This window comes from Corvus kubaryi, unplaced genomic scaffold (assembly GCF_017639235.1).
Source record: "Corvus kubaryi isolate FWS band 111438036 unplaced genomic scaffold, C.kubaryi_AGA036_p1.0 37397, whole genome shotgun sequence".
In the NCBI taxonomy this organism is placed as follows: Eukaryota; Metazoa; Chordata; class Aves; order Passeriformes; family Corvidae; genus Corvus; species Corvus kubaryi.
The window spans coordinates 16638340-16663737 of NW_024581136.1; the positions used below are offsets into that span (position 1 = coordinate 16638340).

A 25398-nucleotide genomic window follows, 5' to 3' on the forward strand; every position below is an offset into this window, starting at 1 on the left:
TACTCCTCAAATTAGTGGGTTTCTGACTGCAGAAAGCCCACACACTGAACTTCTAGAAATGTGACAAGTGACTCCTTTATTTCACTGTTTTTCTTATTTCCTTGTTTTAAGGCTGGAGGCTTCTGTCTATGGGAGGAAGATGCTTCATGTCTCTTGCATTATGGTGCAGATAAAGTGTAGAACAAAGAATTCAACCTAACACAGTTAAGCCAAACCAAGTGATTCATAACACTGGGATTGTAAATTCAATCATAGCTGCGAAAGAAGCAAGCTGAACACAATTCTTGTTAGATGTACAGTGCAGAGTTGAATCATACCCTTTCACCACCACAAATTAATTATAAATAGTTTTTGATTTTTAAGCACTACTTATCTTCTGCACAAACTAACTTCCAGGCTGTTTCCTTCTCTACCTTTTAACCACTCACTTGCAGACACGTTAGCACAAATGTTTTCTGCTCTACTTTACCTCAGGCATGTCCATGATTAACTTCTTTAGCTTCAGGTGATTAAAGCCAATAAGAGGAAAATATTTGAATCAGCAACATGGTTCCAGAGTACTTACTGCATCTGCTTTACAAATAGTGTTGGCCACATGCCGACACAACATCTTCAGCCAGTCCTCCTTGCGAGGGTCTTCAGTTGTCATCTGGAAACTGAGCAGCTTGTTGTTGAGTTCTGTAGGTGGCCTCACAACTAAGGCAAAGGCTTTCTGGCAATCTGCAGTTTATTTAAAAAAGGCAAGGAGTTAATACAAAGAATAATGATTTTTTCATATTATTCAGGGGGAAACCTTCAGAAGGGTCAACCCTCTGTCTGCCAGGAGCTGAAACTACAGACTACATGATTTGATGCAATGATTTTGTCTTTATTTACACAAGAGCTGTTGTATCACTTGCAAGAGCAGAGTTCTGTCCACAGCCATCATTAAGAGGCTGCAATCAGCTGTTCATGCAACAGCTGATTATTCACCAATCAATCTGCAGAGTAGTCAGGCTCACCCACCCTCTTTGCCATTTCTCTTTTTAATTGGGTTTCTGTGTTCAGGTGCTTCAGAGCAAAAGCAGAACACATGATGTATATATTATCACTTACAGTGAAACACCAAATCTTGCCAGAATAGAAATCTAGAAACTGGTGTGACTAGATTCTTTGTAAGTCACTATCAAGGCTGGAGCAGTATGGCAAAGCAGACAAAGATATTAAGTCATTTTTTAAGATGCCAAACAGCTCCTCCTGAGAATTATCATCACCAGTTAAAAGAAAATTTGGTTTCACACCAACTTTTCTCTGGCCAATCTAGTGCTCTGGGCTGAAGTCTGAAGTTTGGTTTTTATTTTGTTAAACTGAGTTAAACACTTGACAGCTCTGGATTATCTCACACTGCCAATTGGTTGGCTTATGCTAATGCCATCTAGTAGTTCTGCCAAATTCAGCATCCTGCAGTGATTCTTGAAAAGCCAAAAGCTATCAGTGCAAGGAATTCTCAGGCTCACACAGAACTTCAAACAGAAGCTTTTACTAAAACCACATACCTAACATACCATACAATAAATACACCTTAGCATTCCATCCCACAACAGCAGAGCTTCCCCCTTCACATTCTGAAACAGTTTTCATTAGCTACCACAGCACTTCAAAACACACAGACCTTCTGTCTCCCTGATGTCCAGAACTTTCTTGATTTGGGAGAGAGGCATAAGAACAACATGCTTGAGAGATGCAGGAGGCCTTGTGTGGCCATGGGGACTCTTGAAAACTCCAATAACTTTATGCCGTTTCCTCGCAATCTGCAGTTAAATAGAAGAGAAAGGGTCAGCTGGAAGATCCCTTGCCATTGTTTCCTTTCCTTTCTATTTTTTTTTACCTTCTACTACACAGGAAGGCACAGAAAGTCTTGCTACTCTACCACATAAATCTTAAAGGAATTCACTTATCTCACTATTCACTGCCTACAGTTCAAGTGGCCCAGCAATATTTGTTACTTGGCATCAAAACACTCAGCTGAAAAATACAATAAATTTTTTAAACATACCTAGAGAGAAAGTAATTTTGCATTACAGACCTCAATTCTACCCTGCATGACAAACAAGGGCCCTTTGAAATCTATCACAAGGTAGTCTAGATTTAAACAGAAAAGACAAAATCTACATGCACGAACCAATTTAAGGTGTGGTGTGTTATGTACTAGAAATATCACTTGCTGTTGCTTTTGTATTCAGCCATTGAGCAGGCTTTGCACAAAAAACACGTAAGATACTTGTGTTAAAGTAATGCATCTTCAGTTGTTTGTCTCTTGTCCAAGAGACAAGCCAAGAAGCTTTATTAAAAGTGGTTTTATTCTCCTTTTCTTCCTTTACAAGAAGTGATGAAACTGAGTCAACTGTACTCCTGGGAAGAGTTCATCACTAGTCACAACAACAGCCTTTTGTCTCTAAGTGCTGCTTAGGACAACACTAATTTTGAATTATTTTACAGCTGGTCTTCCATGAAGACAATGTTCTTCACTGCTGCGGATAGCAACAAGTACTTTATGGAAGTGTCCCTCATAAATTCCATTTTCCCACATTAGTCTCCAAAATCCAGTTAGATTTTTCCACTCTAGTTCTTCCTAACGCATTTTTAGTCTAAGGCATTTATTGTGATTTTTTTCTTTTGGTAGCCTAAGAATATACAGATCTAGCTAATATATTAAGCTGCTTTTATGTTTTTACTCTGGCTGCAAGACATTAAAGGCTACATTAACACCTCTCAGCCATGCAGACATGACTATGTTGGCTTATACAGCAGTTAATGGAAAGGAAACATCAGCACATGTTGACCTATCAGCAATCTGTGACTTAGAATTCTGCCTCAAAAGTTCTTAAATTTTACTTATGTATGTTCATGTGTAGTGTGAAGCCTCTTACAATTCATTTCATGAGATGTACTGGTATGGTCACCTTACCTCTAGGCAGTCATTGAACAGAAAGAGCGTGACCTGCTCTCCCCTGTCACAGATGTCATCACCAAGTGCTACAGTTTCCAGGCGCTGAACCAAGCTCCGGTGAGAGGACAGGAGATTGGCCTAAATGACAGAAGCAAAAAGCTCATTAAGCATTTAGTTCTAGGGCTGGATTACTGCTTGCTTACAGCTTAACACTGGCAATCTGTTTAAACCAGCACCACTGCATTGTAACCTCACACACTTTTGCAAAGGGAACAAACTACTGCAGTCATTTAACAGATCTGCAGCTTTGGAGGAATTACTTACTGGACATCCATCCACTTCATAGACAACATCAAAGAACTGCCTTTGTGCCTCTGTTTTTCTTTTGTCTTCATTAATGTGTCTGAGAAAAACATATTATATTAATCTTCAACACCAAGCAACAGTAAATGGATGCACTGCATTTAAGACATACAAAAATAATAAAGCTAAACATTCAGGGATAGAATTTATACAGCAGCACTTGCCACATTTGCCTAACAAAACATGAAAATCACATAGGAAACTTCAGCCCTAGAACACTATTCTTTATCATGTTACCAGCACTTGACACACCAATCAGTTAATATTCCCCTCCTCTGCCCTGCAAGATTTTGAACTACAGACTGACACAACACAGATCTTTACAGCCTGTGTTCTGTCCCCCCAAATCAGGACTGCAGCTCACCAAGCAACAGATGCAAGAACAATTACAATTTAAAAGTTGTTGTTAAAACTGGACAAACATTTACCCAATTAACGCAGGAGTTCTTGTTGGTGGAGACGTACTCTACACTTCAAAAGAGGTGAGACAATCTAAACAACTTCAGCTTTCAACTAATTAACTCATGGAACAGTGCCAAGAAGAGCTAATAGAGGACCAGAAGAGACTAATCTCCTACCAAAAGTCTGTACTTTCAGTGGATATATGCACAGAAGTAAGATTTAAAGACAAAACCCATCTCTTCCATCCCAGACAGAAGAGACAGAAGTAAGAACAGAGGACTGAAGAGAGCCCCTGCTGAGGCAGGGAGTCAGCAGAGGTTCAGGTACAAATGCTGGATAACCACATCAGACTCCTTCAGAGCTCTGGCACAGAACACCAACGTCACAACAGCAGCCAAAGGGAGGCTGAAGAACACATACAGTTATGTTTACTTACTGTTACTTGTGGCAACAAAACACTGACAGCAACTTAGAAGGAACAGAGGGATCTAAATGCATTATGTTCAACAGTCTGTTCCATAGAATGAACATGACTTACGTCATCACCTCCTTTAATGATTCAATAGCTCTCTCTAGAGTTATTTTATCTGGGTTCTCTTCAGCTGTATGTTTCTTAATATCTACAATTAGAGAAAAAATTACAGAAATAAAAACTCCACACATATTACAAGTGTCTGAAAAGAAATATGAAAAACTCAAGTTTAAACTGAGTTAAGATAAGCCAACTGAAGAAATCAGATGTATTCTGGAGTCCAAATAGCACTGTTAAAGAACTAGGCTGAACAGAAGTTGTCCAGGCATCTCATTAAGAAAAAAACCCACATACGATATAAAAACCAAACCCCTAAACTATTTTAAAAAATTAAATTGAAGTGCAGAGACAAGCATAGAATTCTTTTTCTACCTGAAACAAAGGGTGATGATGTGGATTTTTTATTATTTTTATTAACAAAATAAAGTGGTTGATACCAGGTGGAATACATGAAACTATAAGCCTTGTCATTATGAATTGCTCTTTAGTTTATGTCAGTTTCATTTGAATCTCAATTATATTCTTGTTTGAAGAGACAGAATTGTCAGTGCAAACTGTTCCTCTATCTGTATCCTGCATACAAATGTATGAACAAGTGAAATTTAGTCAGAAGTATTCCTTCTTCAGTAGTGGGTCCCACTGACTGCCAGTAACCATGGTTAACTCACATCATCAGGCTTGTTTTAGATGAGAAAAGCCATTGATAATGACGACAAAAAGTAGATGTTATCTTGTGTTTTTAACACCTTCACAGACAAACTAATAACAATTGTATCACTGGGTTACCATTTAGTAGGAGGGCAACACTGGGCAGCCTTTGAACAGGACGGATAAGGAGCTCAGCTAGGCTTTGGCGGCCACATTCAGGTTTAGCTTGATTTATCTGGGAAAAAGGAAATTAAGTTTACTTTTTTCTTACACACATACACAAGAAAAGCACAAGATCAGAGAAAAACTGCCTTCCTTGGAATTAGCATTGCTATACAAGTGTGAGAATTGTTTACCACAGTTGTTAACAGAGCATGTTAAAAACTACATTATATTCAAAACTGCACAATGGTTGATGTTCTCAGAATGTCTAGTTTTAGAGTGTCCATATCAACGCCTCAGCCCTTGTTTCAGCTACTAATGTGGACTGGGACAGGGGACAGCCTGTTCTCTTATTTCTTCCCCATCTTTTAGTATCAATACTTGGATGTAATTTCTAGTCCCTCAGAAAAAACGAGCTTAAATCTGTCACTGTGATTACTTGACTATTTGGATATAGAAGAGGAGTTAAAGCTACACCGCGTTATTAACAGTACACACATATCTGAAGAGCTCAGGAGTCTTAAGACTCATCTTCAGATAACTTTCTTTGAAGATCATCTTCCTGTTAGATCTCCACTGCTAGGCTCCTATTCATTAGTCACAAGAACATTGAGAAATTCTACCTCCCTGGAGCTTCACAGCTGCCCAAAGAAAGTTTAAAGCTACTTTGGAAATATGAGTTTCATAAACACCGGGAGGGGACCAGTCAAAGCAGCAGCTCCAGTTATCTTTACAGAAAAGAGAAGACATGTATTTGGGAGGAACTTTTTCCAGCAACAAATGCTTATAATCAAACCACCTTGAAAGCTGTTTAACAGAGGAGGAACTCAGGCCTTTTATGAAAGGGTTGTATGAGGAGCTTGAGGGATTGAAGTTGAAATCCTTCTTATTTCTGTCTCACCAAGAGATGTTCACTTTCCTTCAAGCTTTCAAAGTTTCACATTCTTCCATCCACTGCATTCAGTAGTACATGGTAACAGTCTCCATGCTCTACTCAGACTCAGTTCTGCAGACACTTACCTTTAGGAAGGCATGAAACCTTGGCTTCTGCTTTTCACATCTTGTAATCGCCTCCTTGCTCATTTCAAAGAAATTCACAAACGGAGGGTATGTTTTCAACAAGTCTTTTGACTGAAGGAAACAACTGTTAGGGCTCTGCTTTACATATTATGTATCATTGTACATATGTTCATATGCCCTGAGCCATACAAAGCTGCTCAAAGGCACATTGCAATAAAGAATAATAAAAAATGTGTTGTAAACCCATACGTGTTTCTCAGAACAAGTTAAGATATTTTTGCATGCCAGATGCCCCAGACTGATGCTGCTGATTACACGCAGGCTGCTCTCACCAGCATCAAGCAAATATGTGACAATCTTAGAAGCTGCTGAGCAGCTCAACTGGGAGGCAGGTTCTCACCTAGCAAGAGGCTTTTGGTGAGAATTTTGGAAATTTCAGACAGATATTTTCTCCAGTAACTGCAATGACCTTTTAAACCACCAGAAGCAACAAAGACTGAAAACTTTTGAATGACAAGCACTATTTGTCCCAAAATCATCATGTCAGCAAAAGCACAAGATACCTAGCAGCCTATTTATGTTCAAATCCCTTGCAGTCCCAGACCTAGCTTTCCTGTTCTATACAGGACTCCTATTCACTTACACATTTCAAGTCCTAGAGAAAGGCCATAAGAAGTTTCTATGAAAAGTTATTTTCCTAGTTCTTTACTACTGATCAGAAGCAGCAGATGGCTAAGGGCCCAGGAAGTGGCTTTTAATGTCTGAGTAAAAAGTGTGCCTGTAGTGTCACAAATTACAGCTCTCAAACTGTAGCTATTTGTAGTTTTAGTCCCTCACACCAGTGGACAGACACTCGACATGGAGTGCATCACCTAACTCAACTGGAAAGTCTAAATAAAATATACAATGATACAAGTTGGAATTTTCTCAGCAGTCCCTTGCTTGTGTTTGCTAGCTCCTAGAAGTGGATTGTTTTTAAGGCAAGATAATAGTCATAAGCATAAAAAAAGAAACAGGAACTTACATATTTAAGAATGATATCACCAATACTTTTGCTTTCAGTCCAATTTATCATAAGATCTTCCAGGTCTTCCTAGAATACATGTAGGGATGGGGAGAGAAAATAAACTGAGCACAAACTGCAGAAAGCCATTAAATGGGATCAGTATTTTGCCAAACACACATCATTAGGTGTGTTTTCATGCTGACAAAACAGACAATCCTAAAAGCTGTACAATTTCACATTCAGCCCCTCCAGTCTGCTGAGGGCTCAAAACAAAAGATCTCTGGCTTACTGAATGTGTATACATGGTTGTATATCAATGCAAGTAGAGCCTGGCGGCACATCAGGACTAGCCAACTCTGCAACAAGATGACACTGCTGCATCCAACACACTACACACCGCATCCCAAAGGGATATTGAAAAGGATACACAGAGGACAGTTGATCCAATTCTAGTTAAGAGTGCACAACTAATCTAGGACTTAAGTCTGTAAGATAGGATTGAAATAGAACTAGGACAGATTCCTCTCACTTGCTACACCAGGGTGTCAAGGAAAGTGAGACCAAGCCTCTTAAGCCTGTATCAGCTTGATAAGGATCAAGCTCATTCACCATCAGTTAGTAAGAGGGACAGAAGGGCACAGCTGAAGGTTCAGGATTCACGTTAAGTGAAAAGGATTAATCACTAATATTGGTTTGTTGCTGCCACTGCTCATATCTTTATAACACCAAAGATGAAGGAAAACACAACAACTGCATCAAACCAACTCTCACTGCACTGCATGCTGCAGGTGACTCCAATTTGACACACAGAAACCCAGCTGTACTTTCATCTCAGTCTCAGTGGGCACACATCAATCTCTGGTGTGATTAACCAGACTGGACCCCATTGATTGGAAAAAAACAACAACAAGAACTGTACAAACAAATCCCCAAGTTGCAGGCAGCCTGCAAGTCTCTCTATTTTAAAAGCCTACTGTGAAATGTTGCCAGGAAAAGGCAGATGCCTCTATTTGGAAGAGTATGTATCAACACCAGGAAGAGTCTACACCTATCCAGCAACTGAAAACATGCAGAAAAGATTCAGTCTCTGTGAAAGCTTCCCCTGCAGAGAAGAAGGTGCAGCTTGCCTTGATTTTAGTGTGCACATCAAGAATATCTGGAATGCTGCCAAATATGGTCTTGATCTCTTCCTGAGCAAGGATTGGTCCCCCAAGTTGTCCTTCCTTCTCCAGTGGAACTTGAAATAACTGATGAATTAAGAGGAAAAAAAGTTAATGCCCTCCCAACTGCCAAACACTGTGTTAGAAACAGTTATGAAAACAACTGTGTTTTCCTTCTAGATCATAATTTCCTGTAGTCACAATCTTGAGATGCCTCCATTCAGCAAGAGTGGGTTATGGAGAGTGGTTTGAAGATACAAACACTTAGTTTGATACATCACTACAGCATAACCCCCTCTCATCTCCTTTTCTACTCACACACATCTTGGCTCATTTTTTAAAGTAGATAATCAGCTACACTGGAAATAAACTTCCAAGAAATTAAGCTTTTCTTGTAAGTTGTTTGCTATTCTGCTCTTCTTGGAATAATTTAAAAACCAGATTTTTCTCTCTGCCCTCTCTCTCTATTCACTAATATCTAAAATATTAGTCATGAAGATCTTTTCCTGACACTTCCAATTTCCATATATATTGCAATACCACTGCAGATCCCAGATTAGAAATTGTATTTTCCAACCTGAAACTGAGTATTTTTATATCTCAGTAAAATTACATGAGACTGCTTATACTGTCATCTTCCTATGAAGCTTTGATGCACCCAAGCCCTCAAAAGCCTGAAAGTCACAGGTTGAAAATAGTAATTGATGTAAACACTGGATATCTTATTACATTTGACCTGGACTGGCTTTAAAACCATCTTACCTGAATTATTGTTGTCAGAATATCAACATAGTTACTTTCTGTCTGATACAATTCCTTTGCAACCTGCCATCTTGCAGACTGCTTGAGAGGAAGAGGAGTTGAATTTTTGGAAGGCCTTGCACAGGATTTTGGTGTTTCTGATGAAGAGATATTCCCAAAAGAAAATAGAGCTTTATTACAATAGAGTCCCCCAAAAAAACCTTACCCTCAAAGAAAAAAAAAACCAAAAAAAAAAAAACAACACCTTCAGAATTTTTAAATGAAGATAAGTTTGGGGCTTTTTTTAAAGGCTATATTCTAGTTACCAGGGCTCTTTCTAGAAGCTCTCTTTATTACAGCCTACTCATAGAACAACAGTAATAAATTATTCCTCAAATTAGACTGAAACTAATAAGCCATTGATGGGCAGGTCAACAACTTGACCCTATTATTAGTACCTTGTTCAGCAGGGAGCAAGGATTAGGGGCTGAGCACTACTTATTTATACACTACGTACAAAAGTGCTTTTCTACTTTCAACTTTGCCACGTAAACCACTCTCAGCTGCCTACCACCCTTGCATTAGGTGTGTAGCTCAAAACCATTTACTAAAATCAGCCATTGCACACAACACTGACACTTCATCCTATAGGGGGAAGGAAAAAGACACAAGAAATTCATTTCTCTTAAAGCTAAAGCCAAGGTGGACCTGGAACAGTTCATGACTTTGAAATACTTGCTCATGTATTGGATCTCAGAGACCTATACCGACTTTTTTTTGATATCAAAGCTCATTACTGTCATAGTTAACAATGAAATAAGTACCTTATCTGTTGTTTCCAAAATAGCATATTCTGCAACTGACCACTGCTGTTGGATTAGAAGAAAATTCCCTACTGGGATAACAAGAGCATTAGCATCATCTAAGAAAGCTGATCTTTCCTGAATTCCTTCTGAATTATCACTTGCAGGTTGTGCCTCATTGAGAGCTCTCATGTGATTTGAATTTACCTTTTTAAAGTAGCAGCAGCTCCAGATACCTCCTTTACATGATGGAACCGGGCCTTTTACTAACACTTGGGTATTACCTTTTGACTAACTCAAAATTTTACAGTTCTTCTCTTCCACAAGAAGCACGTGCAGAGATATTTAAAGCTCTGTCCATTCAACCAAAACTAGTTGATGATTTATATTCTTGTGAAGTTTTAGACAAGACAGTTTTCTGGCACAAACAGTGTTGCCTCAACAGAACATTTCAAATACCTAGGAGTGGGCTCTGCAGGAATTTTCCCTTTAACTCCTTTAGATAAGAATCTTTGTCCTCCTTTCTCCAAGTATCCTATGGAGAGTATTTTAGATGATTTACTGTTTACTATGCTGCTAATTTGCTACAGACTTCCAGCAGAGTATTTGAAGCATTTTGGAGTAACACCCAACTGTAATTCCTATTTATCACCTCCATATCTTTTCCTTCAGATATGAACATGCTTACTGTGATGACAAGAGGCAGCTTGGCCTGTGTCTGAACTCTTCACTCCAATTTTTTCCTCCACACTTCAAAAAGCCTGGAATTACCTTACAAATCTGTAGCAGAACCTGTAAGACTTCCCTACCACCACCATTTCCACTTGCATGCAAGAGCTGTTAAACATTGTAAGTGTGGCTGAATGGAAGGTTTTAGCTCTACCTCCATTGGCAGTGCTTGACTCTGGAGTGTTGGAAATATCCAGCAAGGACCCAATAGAGAGGGAGTGTTCAGCTGAGGGGCGTTTCCGAGGAGGGAATGGGGACACGTCTGTTTCCCTGGTCAGCTGGGCCAGAGTCTCTTTCAAGCGGCGCCGTTTGCGGTTGCTGTTGGGAGTGCTCAGGGAAAGCAGCGACACAGACTTCTTGAAGTCAGGACTCTCTGACTGTAGGGAAAGAAAACTTCCTTTAGTGGGTTTATCCTCTGTGTCCAGCTCAGTGCAAAGATAATTCAATTGCAGAGATCACACACAACACAGAAGGAAACATCCTAGAAAAGCCGAGGCAAAAAGGGTGAAGCTTCTTTTTCCCTTTTTAAAATGGAAACAACAGTAGTATTTTGTTTGACTAAAAGTAAAACCTCTGGGAAGCAGAAAAAAGTTTCTATTCCAAATTAGTATTCTATGTATAGAATCTATAATGGATTATGTGGAACTTAAATGCTGCTTTAAACCATCTGATCTCTGGTCCCACATACACTATGTTGCATGCTAATTTTACCACCAAAATATGCTGTGCATTGTGTAAGTGTCCAACACACCTTCTCAAATAAATACATGGACTCTCCAGCTCTGGCATCCATTTGAATGCTACCCCAAAACCACTAAAAGAAAAAAGAAAACACACATTAAGAACACGTTACAGAGCTTCACCCAAAGTTAAAAATATTCAAAAGAATCTATAATAGTAACACAGTTGGTATGGAAGATAAATTTTCATAAGAAACCACATGCTTCCATGTGGCACACACATAGCAGCATTCTCGAAAGAATTTTCAGCACTAACCTCTTGCTTTACAACATAAAGTTTTTTTAAAGGTTCAAATGGAAGGTCTTTTACTGTACTTTCTTCAACCACCAAGTGTGTACACCTTTCATCACCAACTGGTAAATAATGTCCTCCTAGATTAAAAAAAAGGCAAATTAGCAAGAAGAAAGAATATTCATGTTAGAAATTAGTAACTCACTTAACAGTTCTGTGGCACCTATTATTATAAACTCCACCCCATTCTTCCCATAGGTTTTCACAAACAACTACCTTGCATTTCTGTCATTTCTTCCATGTTAGCTTTCTCATCATCAGAGAATCCCAGGAAACTTAACATGCAATCCTGAAAGGGAGGAACCTTGAACTGATTTCTAAAGTCGTCATCAGCTGCACAGAAATCACTGAAAGAAAGAAGATGCATGAAAAGGTCACTAAATCAGTGATAGGTCAGTATTTAAGCAGAAGCTCACAACAGTTCAGGTGAAGAGGATGCAAGGCAAAGGCTGAAGGAAAATAAACACCTACATTTCGTTCCTTTTCTCCCATGCTTTATAAATCCACTCAGCTTTCACGATAGGAATACCAAGACTTACAGCAATCTACAAAACAGGAAAAGCTTAAGTCGTACCAAATATTTCCATTTAAATCTTTCTTAGCCTCAAGAAAAAATTGTAACCCTCCTTTTACTTTTCAAGACAGATACTGCAAAAAGTGAACATATTCTTTCAAGAGTCATATCCAACTGCAGCTCCCCAGAGTTAGAATGTATGAATTCAGTGACTAGGAGATCAGATCAATAGCTATTTTGACATTTCCTCAGAAGTGCACCATTTTGTTAGTCTGATATCCTTCATCACTCACAAAAACACAAAATCAAACCTCTGTTCCAGTGGAATATGGGACCTTTTTTCTGCTTTTGATACTTTGTATGAAGAAAAATATCCCAGCCTGCTTTTATCAAAGAGAAAGTGACTATTTGAAAGGTAACTGCCATGACTGCTAGAGAGATTGTACAGTTTTCCTACATTTTCTCCTTTGAGTTGGCAGAAAGAAGTGTTTGAACAGAAAGTAGGACCTCTCTTCCAACTGCAAGATTATAAAGACAAGGGAAAAAAGCAAGGGAAAGCAAGGGAAAAAAAAGCAACATCCTACCAATAATTCAAACAAGGAAGATTCAAGGGGCATAGACATTGCTATCTCATGTTAAATACTACAAAAACCTGTAATATTTTATTTACTTCTAAACTGAACAAAAATGTCCCAAATGATTCCCTTTTAGAATCAGAAAAGAAAAAGCACACTCATATCTATTTATGCATAAAGGAAGATTTGAATCCTCATCCATAACAAGTAAAAAATAATTTTTAAAAGAAGATACGCAACATTTAAGGACAAAGTTTTTTGCAAGTTACCTCAAAGTTTATTGTTTGGATAGACAAAAGCAGGCATGTTGATACATAAACACTTGTTCACCACTGTCTTAACTACATCAATACTTAACCATTTTGAATCTTGTGATTTACTGTACTTGTCTATTTCAAATTTATGTTTAGATGTCCCACAGAGACAAAAACATACCAAAGATCAACACCAGACAGAGATGAAGTCACCATTACAGGTATTGTTAGTACAGAAAAAACCAGCAGCCTCTGAGCTGAAGTGTAATGAACAAACTTAGTCTACAAGAGCCAAATTCCAAAGGTTTCCATAAAATACCAACTCAAGCTTACATACTCTGAATTTGTCTCCATGTGTTGAGTTTGCGACCAGATGAGTAACTTTTGAGCTAAAGTCCCTTCGAATAATTCCACCCATATGATGAACCAAGGTGACGAGCTTAACCTGAAAAATGAAGATGAAGTTTTCAGCATCTTTTGAAAAGCGAGTGCCATACAAAAGCAAAGCAAGTCACAGAAGGTTACATTAAAGGTCTAGAAGTACTCTGATCTGTTCTTAAAACAACTTGTTCACATCTCCGGAAGATACAGCTGATACATCACAATAACTATTCAAATTTCTTTTTATTTCAACATTTAATACAGCTTTGCTGTGTAGTTTGAAGACTATCCAAGCCACCAGTACTCTCATGATCATCATGCATAATGCCTTCATCTTTTCACACATATTAGATTTGAAGTATGTTTTCCTTACTGATTTAGTCAATTCCAGATCAAACCTAACTAACCCCAACACTGGGCAAAGGCTTTTGGTTTGGGATTTTTTTTTTTTTTTCCCCAGATGAAGATATGGAGCCATATTGTTCATTCCCAGGTGTCCAGTAGGGCAATTAGATGGCAACTGCCTCACTGAAAGGAAAAAGCAAAGTGCTAGAGTATCAAAGCATAAAGTCTTGATAGCATGATATCACGACAAGATAACATGCCTGCAAGTGCTCTGAACAGAGCTACAAGGACTTACTTGGCCATTCTACCATCTGTACAAAGAAAGAGGACCCTACTGGGTAAACATCATCTTATCTGAAGCCTCAACTTACAAATCTTTAAACCCTATTATATTAGAGCAGTTTACTGTCACTCAACAAAAAAGTGGCCAAAAACGACACGGATAAAATGACTTGAACAAAGTTTTGCTCACATCCTCAAATATCACGGCCTCTGGACTTGCAAAAAATCAAAACAAACAATTCATTCTCCCCACACAAGCTTGAGCCGTGGTTAAACCCTATGGGTGACAGAACAGAAGAGTATCTTAAAATATACTTTAAATGGTTTTACCAATCCAAAGAAGAAAAAAGTCTTACTAATTCATCTTTCTTTCTGAATCCAGTAAAGCACAGTACCAAGTTCAACATACTTGCACAGTACAGGGGACGGGAGGAGAAAGGTAAAGGCTGAAAACAAGAAGGAAGCTCATTAGTCAACAGCATACTGCTCCCATTAAACTTTTCACATTACCTTTAATACAATACTCTTATTTCTAGTATTAAAAATGCATCAGACACTAGTCCAGGTCTGCATATTCAGTTATACCTTAGCTCCAGCCCTGTTGATAAGGTAACTAGAGCACCCCCAAGTTCCACAGGTAGCAGTCCTTCCTTTTATTTCCTCCCCAATCCATCTGCTCTACAACTTTTGGAAATATAAAGTGACTACTGGAGAATCATTTGTATGCTGCCTTTCCTAATGGCATAATCCCAACTGGTGATTAACTCCCACAACTATAGCAGCAGTTGTAGCCTTACCACTGTTTGCCTGCACTCTCTCACTACATGCAACATTCTAACACAGCATTAGAAACTTGCTTTTCTTAAAATTCTCTTGCTGGGAATGTTTATAACTGATTAGAAAAGCAAGAGAGATTTTACTGTGAACTCTTAGAACTCGCTGCAGTAGAGAACTATTCATCTGATTTGAGCAGGAAGCACACACCTCTCCTCTCTGTGCACAGTGCAGCACGACTGGAGGCCCGATGACTCGGCAATCTGCCTTGCAGAGGTTGCTAAAGATGGGAGCTTGGAAGTCTGGTACAACGAAGATTGTCTCAAATTCTGGGGAATCAGAATCCCCAAGCTCTTCTATCGTGTCTGTCTTTATGTAGGGCGTTTTAATTTCCTTGATGCACAGGGGTGAAAGGGAAAGAATTATTCAGGCAACATACTTGCACAAGTGTAAAATTCAACTGATGTTTATTTTGGACCATTAGAAAAATGTATGATTCATATTTCAGAGAGAGAGTTAGGATTTGTGAAAGCTGAATGGAATGCACTGTTCTCTAGCATAAGAATAGCTATGAACTGCTGCATGCTTTAAAACTGAACATCTTAAATTCCTGCTTTTGAAGAATCAGAATTCTGGTTGCTTTAGCAGTCTACGTATCAGTTCACACTGATAACGTAGCACTAGAAATAGCTAGATAGAAAAAATCCCCCTCAGCTCAAAAGATAAATGAAATTTCAGACTGTCAGAACAGCTTAGGGTACTTTGGGATGCTACTGAAAAGTAGCATCCAGCTTGCAATATCAAGCTCCACGCTGCATAACATCTAAAGAACAGAAATAGATTTTGTTCATTGCTTGATATTTTTAAGGGGTCTAAAAATTTGGTCTGTTCCAATTTCAGTTACGAGTTCCAAACTTTATTTTTTATGTTTTTCACATCAAGAAATGGAAAAGCATTTCTTGCACTTCAGTTTAAATGCAGCTTTCAATTGAAAGAGAAGTCCATTGACAATTACAAAGTCAGTTCATAGCACAAACTTATGTGTGACTGAATAGGAGCATGCAGTTGGATGTCCCCACGGATATTTTGATGCCCCTGTTAGAAAACACCACTAGGTAAGAGCTGTAGGTATTACTCCATATTTAAGGAAGTGTTTGTAAAAAAACCTGGTACTTTGATGAGCTGTGACACCATCAGAACCATTAGCATATATTATGACCATTATGCCCAATTAATCCAAATTAAAGCGTGTGCACATTTCAGGCCCAGTGAAGTGTAACATGCTGCATGCAATTACATGTGCTTAATTGCATGACATACCATATGAATAATACTTTTTATTAGTTTTTCTTCTGATTTATCAGGACTACTTTCCTTTATCTTTATAACAGGTACTTCCATTATCTTAATGGTCTGTGGAAGAGGACAACTTTAGTATAGAAGCAAATTGGTAACAAAGTCTGAAGGTGTAACATGTCCTTCCAGTGACTGTTTTATCTCAGGCTCACATACCTCCAAGGCTTTCAGAAGCTCCTCACATTTCCCTGCTTCCTGAACCAAAGCCACTCTTGTTTCTATTTGAGGCATTTCTTCTGCTTAGAGAGAAGCAAGGATAATATTTGTATTTTAGCAGAAAAATCCATGTTATGTCTGAATCAAGCAATAATGTATAGAAGAATACAGGCACACAGTAGCTTTTCAAGATTCCTTATCAGGAACAATCCTGAAAACAAATGTTACCTCAAGAACCACATCCTTTAATTAAGGGATACCAAATCGACTTGGAGCCCAAACTTTTTAATACGAGGTGAAACAAGAACCTGCAATTCATGACCAGTCAAAGCAAGAACATAAATTACGGGGGGTGGGAGACAACAAGCAAATGCAAACCCCAAAAAATTGTCAGCTTAATGCTTCTAGCAGAATTAGATACCAGGATTTGCTGGAAAATAAACAGCTGGGATCTTTTCTAGTTTCTGTGCTCCTGGCTGACAAGGTTCATTACTTTCTTGGTGAAACTGAGCAGTTACCAAGAATATCAGAACTGAAATTAGATGCCTTGTTCTTTTTTTCCATGTATTAATAAGTCTTCAAAATATTAGGAGGAAGAGCAAGTGTTGCCTCCATGTCATTTGCATCAACACACCTCCAGTATATTTTGGCTACTACCTTGGAGGAAAACACTGGTGGTTGTTTCTTAATTTCAAGATTTGTTCTTGAATTAATTTTGGGCTCAAGACTATTAATCCCCCCACCTGTCTACCTTATGATACCTATTAATCTATCAACCTGTACACAACAGAGCAGCTGTAGTTGCTAAACACTGGTGTCAGAATGTCACCTGGAATGATTTATTCCACAGAAGACGCATCAAATGCAACTGACAGCTTTCTGTACAGCTCCAGAAGACTCATTTGATTTGGGCTGTAACCCCAAATCTTTATAACAAGATGAGTTTAAAAATTAAGACAGTCCCTTTGTTAATGAAAGGATCCCAGATCAACACCCTTTTGCCTACTCTACGTACAATTCCACAGTTTAAAGCACTTTTGGTTTTTCAAAACTACTAAATATCAGCAAAGTAATCAGTCATTGCAAAAGCAATAGTCGTAAAATAAACTTCCCCCATTACCTTCAACATCCAGAATAGTTGCACGGAATACATTCTCTTTGGAGGTTTCTATAAGTTTTGAATCAAGAACAGAAGAATCAGCCAAGAGGCTCCTCCCAGTTTCAGACACCAGAGTACTGTTGTCAGCCATGATTACGCTTTGTTTCTTTCTTCAACAGCTGGAAGGTAGAGAGGCCACACTAAGTCACAGGTGCAAAAAGCTCATTCATAATAGTCCTATGACTAAGGCTGTCAGAATGACTTCAGAAAACAAAACATTTAGGCTCTTACTGAACTCCCACTCCCACTGATAGAGAAGCTCTGAAAGAGCCTCAAGAATAACACAACTGATAGAGAGGACTGACAACAAAGCTGTTACAGAAATGGTTCTGTAATTCGTCTGCACAGAGGGAACTTCAGCTCTGAGCACAGGCAAGCACAAACTCTAGTGCTCATTTTAAAAACCTTAACCACAAAGCACCAACAAACCAAAAGCACTTGTTTCTTTCAGTGACAAAATATTATAAGCTATAGCTGAGACTAAAACTAGCATTGTTGAAATGAAACATTAGCAGAAGAATTAGGGTAAGCATAACATCTCGAAAATCTGATTTTTCAGGTGAACTGGGTAGAGATACTGTGGTTAAAAATGAGAGAGTAGGGCCAGGACTACTTACTCATAGAAAAATTAAAAATGCTTGAGTTGCAAAGTTGATATGGGTATATATGTCTATCTGTATGGTCTGGTCTACTGTCCTACATTAGCTATAACAGAGTAGAAGTACCCTTTCATCATCAGATAAAGAGGCTTCTATCTTCTCAAACAGAATGCATCCATGCTCTCACTGCCCATCAGATCTGTCACCTACTGGAAAGGCAGAATTCTTAACCCTCTCATATTCTGGGAGCTACCTACCCAAATCTTGCACCACGAAGTTTGTTCTGAGACACCTGCCCAACACAGCACATTTTCTCTCACATGAGGCAAGCAGGGTGCATTTCCTGTGATTCATCACACGCAGATTTCAGTGTTTGCACAGTGATATCAGAAGTTACCTAGAGCAACAACTGCAGCTGAACTGCTGTTGTACAATAACCCTTTGTAGCACTTTAACTGAAGCTGTTCTCGTGACTGTAAATGCCCCTTTAAAACAGCAACTACTCAAATACTGCACTAAAGTATTGTCTGAAAGAGGACTCTTGAGGTGGTAAAACTCCTAGAGAACAGCACATACTGTTCTGCAAGTTGTGTAATGACCATCCTATTACACAGCAAAGTAAGTCAGAAGACAAAAAACAATGGGCACTTTGGCATACCAGCAATACAGAAAAGACTTTATCTTCCAGAGAGCACATCTGGGACTCGTGCAAAGGATTCAAGTCTTCATAATACACAAGTTCCTAATACAGTGATGAGCAATAAGTCAACACTACAAATGTATTCTAGATGTATTCAGTTACCAGACTTGCCACCTTAGTTTCAATTTCACACACAGCCGTGCAGCTTCATGGAATTGCACTTCCTAGACCTAAGTCCCAGTCACTCACCTCATTTTTCTCAGAGCAGCTTAAGACAGAGCAAGAGGAGAGAGTAACCTCAACCATAAAGTCTTTGGGGAATCACCTGTTACAATGTCACCACCTGGAACTGTTAGTTACCTATTTTTTTTTTTGCAGTAAGGGTGGAGGGAAGCATACTCTTGGAGGATTCAAACCATATGGTTAATAATGACTACCACAAAGACATTACATGCAAATTCAGAAGAAAACAAACCCTCCAGCTGAAGGCACAATTAAACTTAAAACCTAGATATTATTTCTTAGAAGTCTGAGACATCTGTGTGATTATTGTTATACCAAATAACATGTATATGAACTTACAAAGAGCTTCATCATATATTTGAAGAAGCCCCTACTTTGGCCTGGACATTGATTTTTGTTATGGATTTTACAATTTATTTAGTTATGAGGTTCCATCCTGAGTGTATTTAAAATTATACCTTGTTTTAATAATCATACAATAGTTAATAACATAAAACTTGTCACTAAACTTATGGACTGAAAGTGAGAGGATACAGAGAAGACTAGACAGCACACACAGACACGAACTGAACAGTTTGCCCTCACATAAAGAGAAAAAGTCAGAACACCGTCACTACAGGCTCCAGGCAGAGCTAATGCCCCCAGAGAATCACACTCAGAAATAACCTTCCAATACTTTGTGGGAAGGCTGAAGGACACAAAACACCCACAAATCAAAATACGTTTGTTAAAGCAAGGAAAGGACAGTAAACACCCCCCACGTTTCCCATGTCCCTCCCGAGAACCACCCGGGAAGATTCCCGAGCCCTCTGCAGGAAGGCGGCCGGGGCAGGACGAGGGACCGCCACAGCCTCTGTCGCCTCACGAGCCGGCAGGTGCCGGCGGGCCCGGGGCTCCGCCCTGCCCGAAGACCACCGCCGGCGGCCTGAGGAACCCCGGAGTAGCGTAGGGGCCCCGAGGCCTCACAGGGGCCCGACACACCAGCCCCACTCCGGGCCGCCCGCACACCGCCCAGCCCCGGTGCCCGCTCACCGCCGCTGCCGCCCGCCGCCATCAGCGGCCGCCGCCAATTCAAAAAGCGAGCCGCCGCACCCACACCGCCGCTCATTGGCTGCCGGCCCCCCCGCCCCTCTGCAAGCCGCCCTCTCATTCGCCAGCGCGGCGAGATGCCCCGCCCACTTTCCGCCCTGCCCTTCGCCCTCTCCTCTTTCCGATCGGCCACTGCAGCTGCCACTCACACTGAGCAAGCTCCCATTGGCTGTGAGCGGTTTCCTGGGCAGACGCACAGCGCTCGTTCCGCTGTACCGAGCACAGGTTGCTGGGTGGGCGAGGGGAACGAGCTCTACGCTGATTGGCTGCTGGGAGGGGCACGCTGCGCGTTGATTGGCTGCCGCGGGGTTTGAACGCTCCCAACGGCCGCGCCGAGAGACCCGGATGCAGTGGGCGGGACAGGAGCGGCGCCTCCCTCATCCCCCTCATATTTCTCATGCCCCTCATATTCCTCATCCCCTTTATCCTCCTCATCCCCCTCATATTCCTCATCCCCTTTATCCTCCTCGTCCCCCGTGTCCAGCCGCCCTTCACACCAACCCCGGGCACCAGACGAAAGTCGCTGTGGTCACCGCAAAAGCATTAATGCTGTTAATAAGTAACAAAAGAATGTCGCTGTGCATGTGTTATACTGAGTTTCAGAATAATCGGTTCGTAGGAAATAGGAGCTGCCCGGAAAACACGACTGGTCAAGATGAAAAACGAACAGCTGACTCCGCGGAACCAGCCCCAAGTCAAATTAATTATACCAAATGCTTTAACCGTTCTTTTATTTATCATTTTCCCTAATACCCAAGCTTACTGAAAGGGAAAGGAATTCTGTCGTCGGGGCTCAGCATCCTGGAACCTGATTTAGCACAATGTTTCGCTGCGAATGTAAGCTCCCAATGTGAAAACAATGAGTGATATATTTTCTATTTCTAGAATGTTCTATTATCTGCCAAAATGAGTTCTTAGATCTTACAAATTTTTTTATGCAACGGATTTTTTTCAGTTCAGGCTTTTTAATGACTGATTGAGCAGCTGTAAAAGTCCATTGACTTTTTATGATTTGGAAGAAAAACAGAATAGGAAAAAGCATAAGAAAATTATAACAGATGTTATTTATGTGGATAAAGATTTGCTGGTGAGGTACACAGAAATTAGGACTATTTTCCTGAGGAAAAGATTTCAGAATAACAGCCTGGAAAACAGGGACGTCATTTCAATGTTGACACTTGTGTCAGATTATTGCACAAGTCCTACAACTACCTTATTTCACATTGACTAATTGCAACAATGACTTACAGTCTAAACACACCCTTACCTGAGGCCCTTTTGTCACCTTTAAGTACCCATGTGGGCCATCACTTTCCAATTCCAAGCCAGGCCAGCTTTCACTGGCTTTTCCACTGCTCTCTCCTTTCTCTGCACTCTTAAAAAATTCTTTTCAGCCAGGTTCCTCCCACACCTGGAACCAGGGACCACGTTTCTCCGAGGTTTGGAACAAGTTCTGCAGTACAGGAGTCAATATTACTTGTTTCTGGAAAAGATATCAGTGATTGTGTATTTATTTTCACTTAATCTCTAGATCTTAAAAAAAAGTCTGTATAAAATATTGTGCCTGCAAAGACAGGAGAACCACATTTATTGGGACAGGGGATTAAGAGGTGATATGCTGCATCACTTCTTGGTTAAAGGTTTAAAAAATAATATTATCAATACCCAAATGGTCAGTACATAAATAGAGAGTCCCTGTGCCTATGGGGAGTGACTTGCAGTAGCCATTTTTTTAATATACTTGAAAATCCAGAATTACAAACTCATAAAGCAGTTTGGTTATTCTGGTGAACCTGGAGTCCCAGGAACAGAACGTAGACAAATTTTAGGTAGTAATCACTTAAAAAATGTGGCTAAGTTTTTCTTTTAAACAAGTGCATTTATCCTCACTAAAGATTAGTACAGGAACGATGACAAAATAATTACAATTCTTCATCTGTCTGACATTTAAACATCAAAGTGCTTTCCTTACAAAAGGCTCTAAAATAGACACACCCATTATTTTGTGTTTTGTAAAATGTAACATGCAGCTGAAACTTGCCATTCCTTCCAGTTACACAGGCATCGGTAACCCAGGAGTGTTACATTTCCTTTGCAGTTAAATAGTTTCCTCTACCAGCGACACCCTGTAGTGGTTTGGTCCAAAATACTCATTACTGTTTATCTGCTGTGAGATAAGAATTAGGAGAAATGCAAAGTAGGCACCAAACTTGAAAGAATATAAAGAAGTTTATTAACAGACCTAAAAGAAGAAGGAAAAAAAAATTATACCACCTTCAGAACTCTCCTCCTCCCCCCACCTTCCTCCCTTCTCCCACTGACAATGTTCAAAGACAACCCTTAAGATGTTCAGTCTGTTTACCACTTCCATAATAACCTTGTTCAGTCCATTTAGAAAGAGAAGTCTCTTCTTGCTCATGCTATGAAAACATTATCACAACGAGACAGCCGCCCACTTCCAAATATCGTTCAGTCCATTTAGGAAGAGGAGTCTCTCTGCCTGCGTGTGAGTCCTTTCCCCCGACTTGCAGCTTTTCCCGCAACTGCTTTCGAGGGTCCACTCTTGAAGTTTTTTGGGGTACGATTTTAAGGTTGAGCCGTTCAGAAACAAAAACAGAGGCCCTTCTCCTTCCCTGGGAGCAAAGGGTCTTCATCATCTTCATCGTTAGGACTATCTCTGGGAGCATCTCTACGGACTGAGGTTTTCTCCTTTCCCGTTTGGAGCAAAAGTCCTCATCTGGTTCATCTCTACGGACTGAGGTTTTCTCCTTTCCCGTTTGGAGCAAAAGTCCTCATCTGGTTCATCTCTCCCTGTCCAAACTTCTCATGAAATTACAGCTGCGTCAGCATCTGCCTATCTCAGCGCAGGTGCTTTTGCTCACGAGCTGAACACTCCACCCCCCATATCTTCATGAAATTACAACAGGATACTCTGATATATCATAGCTTCACAACAGAATTTCAGCTTTAAGCATCTCCTCTCTCTCTTCCCTCAGGTTTTCAGCTCTTCACAGCAATAAAAGGGTTACTCTCACCTCAGCCTTGCAGCTTTGCAGCTGGAATGTTGAATTTTTCTTATCGCAGTGGAGAGGGGGGAGAGCCGAGCCGCTCCGGCTGCCCACGGCAAGGCAGTGGGGGGGGGTTCCATGGCTGGAACAGATCCATGGCTTCAGGATGGCCGTGGCCCGGCCCGGCCTGGCCCAAGCAGGGCCTGGCCGGGCCCGCTGGCCCCCACACGGGGCCCGCAGCCACCTGTCCCAGCGCCGGAAACGAGAGAGAGCTTGGAGGGGCAGTTTGCCTATTCTTAAATGTGGATCACAGAGGTGATCACAACTTTAAGTGGCTTAGAGAATTGTCCATATTCAAACTGGCCAGCTGATAGGTTCTATCAGTTCCCAGAGGAAACTGTAAGCACCCCTTAGCAAGGACGTCCCTTCCAGGACTATGCTTGCTAACCTATGACACACCCACAGGGAGAAAGTTTCAGGAGATTAAATCATTAAATAAATCCTGACACGACAGCTATGTGAGAGCAGGGATCTCATACCTGTGGAAAAAAGACGAGGAGGCCACATCAGAGAAGCTGATGGAACCCCAGGAGGCCCAAGGAGACCGTGATGCCCTGTGTTATCCCGGGAAGTTGGCAGTCCAGCACCTGTTTCTTGGCTTCAGGGTGTGAGTTTACATAAGTAAACTGCTGGCCCCTACGTCTTGCAAGCATTCTGGGGTTTAGTTTCTCTCTTTTCTATTTTTTTAAACAAAGGGATCTTTCTCAAACCACAGTGGTTTGTTGTTGGTTTTTTTCCAACCAACTGACTTCTTTTTAAGCGCCTGGAAAACAACAGATTCCTCAAAGAGCCATCAATTCAGTTCAGCCAGAGCAGCAGTTTTCAAATTGTGAGGACGGGGAGAGATCAAGCACGAGAATGCATGTGGGGGGTCAGTGGCAGCATGAGAAACCTCAGAGAAATCCCATCCAACCTTTTTTCTCTCTATTTTGAGGTTATAAGTAGCCGAGAGAGGAGTGGGACCCAGTTTTGCCAGAGGTTTGGGAACAGTAAGTTTTGTTGGAAGAGATGGGTACCAATTATTACACTCAGGATGCTGGGTGTGGGTTTTAGGGGCAGGAGCTTGGGAAAGCAAGGGAATGGGAGTATGCAAAGCAAGGGAGGCAGGGGAGCAGAGCACAAGGTAAAAGAGAAGGTGTGAGCACAAAATAATACAGAAAGGTACAACTTCGTATAAAAATCTGGAGACCTCAGGAACTTACCCTGTGCTGCTTTCTTGGCAAAGCTTCTTTCTTCCCTTCTGTAGTCTACCCAACGAACTGTGAAAATCAGAAAATCCATCTGCTGTTGTTATTAAAAAAGGTTAAAGATGCTTTAAAGAGGGTCTGACTTCCTCACAAATTCCAGAAACTTTCTTCTGCAACCTTTAGAATCAGCGAGGTGGTACTTCACTTCCAGGAAAGCTAGACTAAAAGCTGACCTTTTACTTCTTAGAAACATTATTATTACGTTTTCTTGTCAATTTTTAAAGGAAATTTCTGCTTTCCCGATCCCTATTTATGTTTCTATGTGAATTTTTGTATTATGAATTCATTTTAAATTATTGTCATTGTTAAATTTGGTGCTCATTCTTTTATTTTTTTTTCTGCATTAGATTCATAATGTACGTGAATCTGGCTATTTAAATAAATAATTTAATTTCCTGAGGATAGGACTGTGACTAAGTAGTGATTTGTGTGAAGGCTTAACTCTATAGTGTTTGAGATAAAAACAATCTATTTAAAATTTTTTCCTGTCTTAGGTACAAGAAATATTCCTGTGTTAAACCAAAATTTTTTACTGACCCACAGGAAAAAATAAACCCCCCAAAAAACTCCCAGTCCAAAACAAAATTACAAAATAAACATATCTTAAACAAATAATCATTCTGGAATCGTTTTGTGATGTGTTAAATGCGAAACAGTACAGTTTCTTCTGTTAAAATAAAGGTATCCCTGAGTTCCTAGAAACACCTTGAATCTGGGATCCTTTTGAATTGACTTGAATTGATTCATGTTACTGCCTTCATCTCACCTCCTCAGCCTCTGGGCTCAGTGGAGAAGGGCAAACCCTACCTGAACATTGATGTTCTCGTTCTCTGCTGGCAAAGAGCTGCCACCACGCACATCTTCTGCTGCTACAACCCCTAAATATGAAACTCAAGGCCAGGTCAGACAGAGCTTGGAGCAACTTGATCTAGTGGAAGGTGTCCCTGTCCATGGCAGGGGATTTAGAACGAGATGGTCTTTAAGGTCCCTTCCAACTCAAACCATTCTGTGATTCCTTCAAACTGGTGGTTTGTGGGTTGGTCTGGTGCTGCCAGGTCAGCCCCCAAAGAACCACTCAGCCTAGGGTGGGCAAAGGGTTTGAGTGTGGGTACAGGGGTCAGGTGCGGGCACAGGGTGCCAGGAGTGGGTATGGGGCGCCAGGAGTGGGTAAGAGATGTCAGCAGTGGGT

The 25398-nt window shown here is 40.4% G+C and overlaps 1 protein-coding gene across 2 annotated transcripts in view; it reads right to left on the reverse strand.

Moving 5' to 3' along the window:
• Positions 1 to 25392, reverse strand: part of ECT2 (epithelial cell transforming 2) — a 32212-nt gene extending 6820 nt beyond the window's left edge. The window contains exons 1-23 of one of the 2 annotated variants that reach the window (XM_042042352.1): positions 23442 to 25392; positions 21162 to 21377; positions 17285 to 17442; positions 16165 to 16247; positions 15973 to 16065; positions 14863 to 15045; positions 14235 to 14324; positions 13208 to 13315; positions 11999 to 12072; positions 11744 to 11874; positions 11492 to 11607; positions 11247 to 11309; positions 10650 to 10872; positions 8985 to 9121; positions 8190 to 8309; positions 7081 to 7149; positions 6057 to 6167; positions 5013 to 5109; positions 4233 to 4314; positions 3254 to 3332; positions 2948 to 3067; positions 1652 to 1790; positions 566 to 720 (exon numbers count right to left, since the gene is read on the reverse strand). In XM_042042352.1, the coding sequence (XP_041898286.1) occupies positions 566 to 720; positions 1652 to 1790; positions 2948 to 3067; positions 3254 to 3332; positions 4233 to 4314; positions 5013 to 5109; positions 6057 to 6167; positions 7081 to 7149; positions 8190 to 8309; positions 8985 to 9121; positions 10650 to 10872; positions 11247 to 11309; positions 11492 to 11607; positions 11744 to 11874; positions 11999 to 12072; positions 13208 to 13315; positions 14235 to 14324; positions 14863 to 15045; positions 15973 to 16065; positions 16165 to 16247; positions 17285 to 17414 (2403 nt within the window). In that variant the 5' untranslated portion in view covers positions 17415 to 17442; positions 21162 to 21377; positions 23442 to 25392. Of the gene's footprint in view, positions 1 to 565; positions 721 to 1651; positions 1791 to 2947; positions 3068 to 3253; positions 3333 to 4232; positions 4315 to 5012; positions 5110 to 6056; positions 6168 to 7080; positions 7150 to 8189; positions 8310 to 8984; positions 9122 to 10649; positions 10873 to 11246; positions 11310 to 11491; positions 11608 to 11743; positions 11875 to 11998; positions 12073 to 13207; positions 13316 to 14234; positions 14325 to 14862; positions 15046 to 15972; positions 16066 to 16164; positions 16248 to 17284; positions 17443 to 19837; positions 19923 to 21161; positions 21378 to 23441 lie in introns of those variants that run through there. The other variant, XM_042042351.1, reaches the window with a different exon arrangement.
• Positions 25393 to 25398: the final 6 nt, after the last annotated feature.